At 48.9% G+C, this 5,449-nt stretch overlaps 1 protein-coding gene across 1 annotated transcript in view; it reads left to right on the top strand.

The window, feature by feature from the left end:
- Positions 1–5,449, top strand: part of LOC111818461 (forkhead-associated domain-containing protein 1-like) — a 125,727-nt gene that overhangs the window by 68,750 nt on the left and 51,528 nt on the right. Inside the window, exon 6 of the mRNA XM_023722454.1 lies at positions 3,702–3,825. Within this exon, the coding sequence (XP_023578222.1) occupies positions 3,702–3,825 (124 nt within the window). The remainder of the gene's footprint in view (positions 1–3,701; positions 3,826–5,449) is intronic.

Raw genomic sequence — 5,449 nt, 5'->3', positions numbered from 1 at the left:
AACATGGCTTATGCCTGGTGAGCCTAGGCCACCCCACTGAGGTTGAATCTACCCCAGGTAAAGGACTGGACCCAGTTACCACCCAGGGTTCTGATTAAAGCAGTCCTTTTTTATGCTTTCAGTTACCCACAGTTAACCATGGCCTGAAAGAAATACCTATTATTTGGTTTTTCAGTGGTGTTTTGTTCTGTTTTGGTTTTGGCCAGCTCAGCCCACCCTAAGGGCAGGGTTGGTGCAGCATGTGGTGCTGGGGATCGAACCGCGGTCCCCTGCGCCTGCCTAAGCATGCCTATGCAGGCGCCTGAGACCGCTGAGCTGTCTCACCGGCCCCTGGTTTATCGTTTTTTGTGACAAGGTTTCTCAGCCTATTGTAGGCTGCTTTTGAACTCACTACACAGCCCAGGATAACCTTGAACTTGCAGAGCTCCTGCTGCGCCAGCCTTCCGAGGGCTGGGATTGCAGGAAAACCTGGCAGCATGGCCTGAAAATACTAAATGAAAATTCACAAAAATAAACTCATACATTTTAGAAAACTATTCAAACATAACTGTCATGGCCACTCTGTTTTATTATGAGTCATTATCCTTAATCTCATCATGTCTCGGTTATAGATTAAACCTATCACAGCGGTGCGTGTAGGAAGGAGAAAACAGCCTTTACAGCGTTCAGCACCACCTGCAGGTGCCAGCACATCCGAGGCCTTTGGGATAGATGTCCAGCAAATAGAAGGGGGCCCGCAGTCTGTTCATTCATTCACCCATTTGTTCATGCAAATAATTATCGGTGGCCGTGTTCACTTATAGAGGTATGAGCACTTCTGGGCTCTGAGAATTCAGATAAAAGAGGCTGACATGATCTCGGCTTTGCCCTGTTATGTTCACATACACGTTGGCTCTTAAATGTCCCCCCAGGCCCATGTATGGCAGCTGGCAAGGCCGCACGCACACCTTTTCCAGAGCCTGCTCTTAAGGGGTGGGGCTTAGCAGCGGAAGTGATGTCATGGGGCGGGGCCTGGGCCGCCGTCATTTCCCTCTCTGCTTCCGGCCACCAAGAGGGGAGAAGCTTTGCGCTAGCGCTGCTCCTCACGCGGTGTGCACTGCACGCCTCGATCCAAACCCGCGTGGACTGCGACCTGGAAAATCGTGAACCAAAACAATCCTTTTTCTCTTTGTAAGTTGATTGTCCCCAAGTACCTTGTCACAGACAGCATACTGATACACATCGCAATAAAGAAAACAATGAACAAATAGATGCTCTAATATTCTTTTAAATGACCTTTCGGGGGTCAATTTTTGAAAGTAGCATGTCCTTCAGGAACCGAGAAGACAGACAGCTGCCTTGACAATGCAGCTGACTCATGGACGAGCACCCTTTTCTTGATCGGAGCCCCATTTTGCAATTAGTTCGAGAAAATTCTTGTCAGTGGCCCTTCCACTTCAGAGCCTTCCCAGCCACATCACGCCCAGCCCTGCGCACAGGAGTGCGTAAGTCCCTCGATCCTCACGTCTGTGTCAGCAGGTCGCAGTTTGAGTATTGTTTAAAGTGGCTAGCGATGCCTGGAAAATTGTTTTTCACCTAGGAATTATCCAGAGATAATTACTCTGATTTATCACCCCGTTGCCTCCTCCATCCACACGGGATATTTTACAGCAGAGCATCTCTAGACTGGAGGATGCTGTTGATTTGTCTCCAAATCAAATTTCATCTGCTCACATTATAGGTCCATAAATAGTCTGTCGCCACCCGAACACCCAGCAAGAAGTGTGAGCCACGAGGCAGGTTGATTTATTGTTCTGATTGCTTTATATGTTCTCCCCGGTCCCCAGAAAGAACGTGTGTAATGATTTGCACTCAGAGATCCTCGATCTGCTGCAATACCGCTCGGAAACACTTACCTCTGCGCCACTGTGCTAATTAGCAGACAGGTTATTATCTCGAAGCAATCACTCTTCCTAGCACTATTAACTTTCTTATGATTCGATCCCCACTTTATTACACAGCATAACAGGCAATAAACATCCTGGGGTTTATGCCAGTCGTAGACAATACGGATATTTATTTTGGTAATGAAAGGAACGGAGGTTTGAAAAGTCTTTGGAGTGGCTCGGCAGTGTGAAATCCCAAAGCTCTGATAATACGTAGATTGAAAAATTTTATATCTGTCAGGCAGCAGTGAAATCTTTAGGAGACATCGTTTCTCTAAGTCCATCTTCTTGCTGAGCTTGTGATACCAGGCAAACAAAAGCATTAAGCTAAGGACTAACCACATTTAAAAATGTCTGTTTCTCCCAAGTTCCTTTTAAGGGAAAGTTGCATTTCCCTAACAGAGAGCAGTAAGAATCCTTTCCATTCAGAGCTTGCAAAAGTGAAATATACGACGCATAGACTTGGGGCAGGCCTCCGTCACCTGCAACTCTTTTCCTGTGTCTCAGCTCCCCAGGGAAAAATCAAGCTTGATCTCCTCGAGTGTCATAGAATCATAGCCATGATGATGTGTGAAATGAGTCCCATCAGCTGTCAAACCAGTTAATTCTACCGTCAAGGAATAATCTCGAACTTCAGGGACAGAAACCAGGAACGAGGGCTAAGAGTGCCATCTGGTGGCGAGGCATGAGACTCCACCGTAGCTAAGCAGGCTCCCCGCCCCCACCCTGTTCCGTCCTTGCCTGGGCGCCAAGAAGATGATGAAATTAACCAGGATACCTGAGCCTCCTCTCAAGAGCAATCCCGCTGCGGTTTAAGTGAGTCTAGACACGATTTACAAGTGCACATAAAAATATCAGTCTTCACAAGATAGACAAGAGAGGTCAAAGCTAAAGCACACAGCGGAATAATCGCACCTAATAGCTGTGTCGCGCACTTCCAGGTATGCAAACTTATTCAAGTGCTTTTCAACAAGATCAGAACTCTAATGCGTTCACAGAATGTAAAAGAGAAGCGGAGCTTAGCGTCCTCCTTTCACTCACATTGGAGGTAGAATTGCAAGGCAGTGGTCTGGCTCTAGGGCCCGTGCGCAGCGTTAGAACCACCAGCGCTTCGTGCTGGATGCTAAAGCCATCCTTTAGGTGGAAGGATCTGGATCCAGGCATCCCAAATCTGGATTTGAATCAGAGCTTCCCCTCTGACCCGCGGGTACCCTAAGCAATGACCCCACCCCTCAGAGTCTTGCTGTCTTCATTTGCAAAACCAAGAACAGTAACGGGGAGGGACATCATCCTGGGAAGCTGTGAGGCTCTGCTGAAGGAGATAAGTCTGTATCTTCTTGAAAATTTAGAATGTTCTATGAGATACAAGCTGTTGTTATCATCATTTGTTATCATCATTTGTTACAAGCTACTCCCCTGCCTGGAACTTTACTCTGTGCCCAGTCCATACTGGATGGCGGGAAACAGAGGCTGGACTATTGGTGGCTGAGTGTCCCCAATCAGAGGAGCCCGTGCTGAGGAGGCAGGTTTCCGAATGGCAGCTGGGCTCGAATCCCTCAGTGGGCGCTAAGGACAGATCCTGTGTTGGCTACATAGGAAAAAGCAGCCACTGAGGGAACAGGCCCTCCCCTGTCCCTTCTACTCATTAAAACAAAACTTGTGGCTTCTCTAGTGTCACAGGCAAAGAGCAGTCAGCCTCTCTGGCCAGCTTTGGGAAAGAACTAGATGTCTCAGCTGGGCCAGCATCCTCTCACGGTGTGCCACCTTCTCCCGCAGATCAGCGCCCTTCAGAAGGGCTACAGCCAGGTGCTGTGCCACACCCTGTCTGAGCGGAACTCAGAGATCGCATCCCTGAAGAGCGAGGGGGAGAACTTGAAGAGGGACAACGCCATAACCGCAGGTGAGCGATGTAGGAGCTGGGCCCTACTGCTGCATGGCTCAGGCAGACATCACTAATCCATCACCGTGCTTTTGCTCTCCAAGCTTGGACACAGCCTTGAGTTCTCAGTGGCTCTATAGGCAGTGCCATCAATGAAGAAGAGTTTATCCCCAGGGGATGTTTAGCTGCCATTTCCAAGTGTGGCATGGACTCAGAATCAACCCAAGATCACTGTGAGAGCAGAGGTGCCCTCTTAGCCAGAGGCTAGTTGAGCTCTGACCATGGAAGGAAGAGCACAGGACACCATGGGGCTTGGTGGTCCCTGAGCCACGCCGCCACAGGTGCAAACTAGAATAGCTGGAGTGATGGGTCACTGGCTGTACCCACACCTTACCCACTCTTCTTGGGTCCTGTGAAGGTGTTTTGCTGGCTGATCAGCAGTGGGGTTTCATGCTAGAGAGCCTGGGTACGAGGCAGCCAGCTCCTCACCCACCCTTGCCAGGCACAGCAAAACTCAGCCTGGATCGAGCCAGTCAGTCATCACACTTACCAGACGCCCACCAGGTACTGGGCACTGGTACCCTGGAGCCACAGCAAGATTGCTGTGCTCAGCCAGGTTTTGTCACATGCCCCTGTGATTCCCAGATCTCCAAGAGGCCAAGGCAAAAGGATCACAGATTTGAGCCCAGCCTGAGCAAATTAACAAGACCCTGTTTAAAAACTTTAAAAGGTGGCTGGGGAGACAGCTCAGTGGTCTAAGTGCCCGCCTGGCAAGTGCAAGGGCCCAGTTTCGATCCCCAGTACCACATGCCATGCTGGCCCCTAAACTGGGCATAAGTGGAGCACACCTATAATCCCAGAGGTGGGGAAGCTGAGACTGGAGGATCACTACGAGTCCCAACTGGGTAGTGAGACCCTGTACCAAATACATAAATAATTTTTCATTTCAGAAAGGAATTCCGCTCTGAGTTCCTCTATAACTTTCTGTTGTTGCTTATTTACTATTGACACTATTAATTCATACATTTGCGCTGAGCTAGTGTCCTCTGCACTTGTTCTGGGTGGGCATAGGGTGGGTTTCGTCCATATGTTTCTACATTTGATTCTTCACTGCAGATGCTATTAATTCAGGGAATTCTTTTTCATTTCCAATCTGAGTTCCTCTATACCTTTCTGCAGTTGTTTCTTTATTTCAGAAGCCATTGATTCATTGATTTCAGCTGTGTGATTCCCAATTTGTTCTGTGTTAGTGTCCTCTGCACTCATTATGGGTGGGGTTGGGGTCTGAGATTGCATTTTGCTCCTTCTTGTTGTCATTTTGTGTAGCACTGTCTTCTGACCTTTGTTGTAGAGCTTTGATGCAGTTATAGCTTTAGCAGCTACTGAAGTTCAGATGTAGATCTACAAAGGTTGAATTTATCCAGCTGTGTCTGGCATGGGTCTGGCTGCTGTGCTCAGCTCCTTCCTGCTGCCACCCTTGGGAGTGAACCTGTTGTACCCCTCTGGCAAGATGTTCTGCTCCTGGACTAAATGGGTGGTTCTGTCCCCTACTCTGTCTGCATGGATTGCAGCTGCAGGGTTTCACCTCAGGCCCATATGCCAGGCCTGAGCTGAGTCTGGAGGGGACAAGGTGTAGTAGCGGGGA

This window comes from Octodon degus, unplaced genomic scaffold, assembly GCF_000260255.1.
Source record: "Octodon degus isolate 3935 unplaced genomic scaffold, OctDeg1.0 scaffold00092, whole genome shotgun sequence".
NCBI lineage: Eukaryota > Metazoa > Chordata > Mammalia > Rodentia > Octodontidae > Octodon > Octodon degus.
The sequence above is the reverse complement of the archived record's forward strand: the minus strand, read 5'-3'. Positions and strand labels throughout refer to the sequence as shown.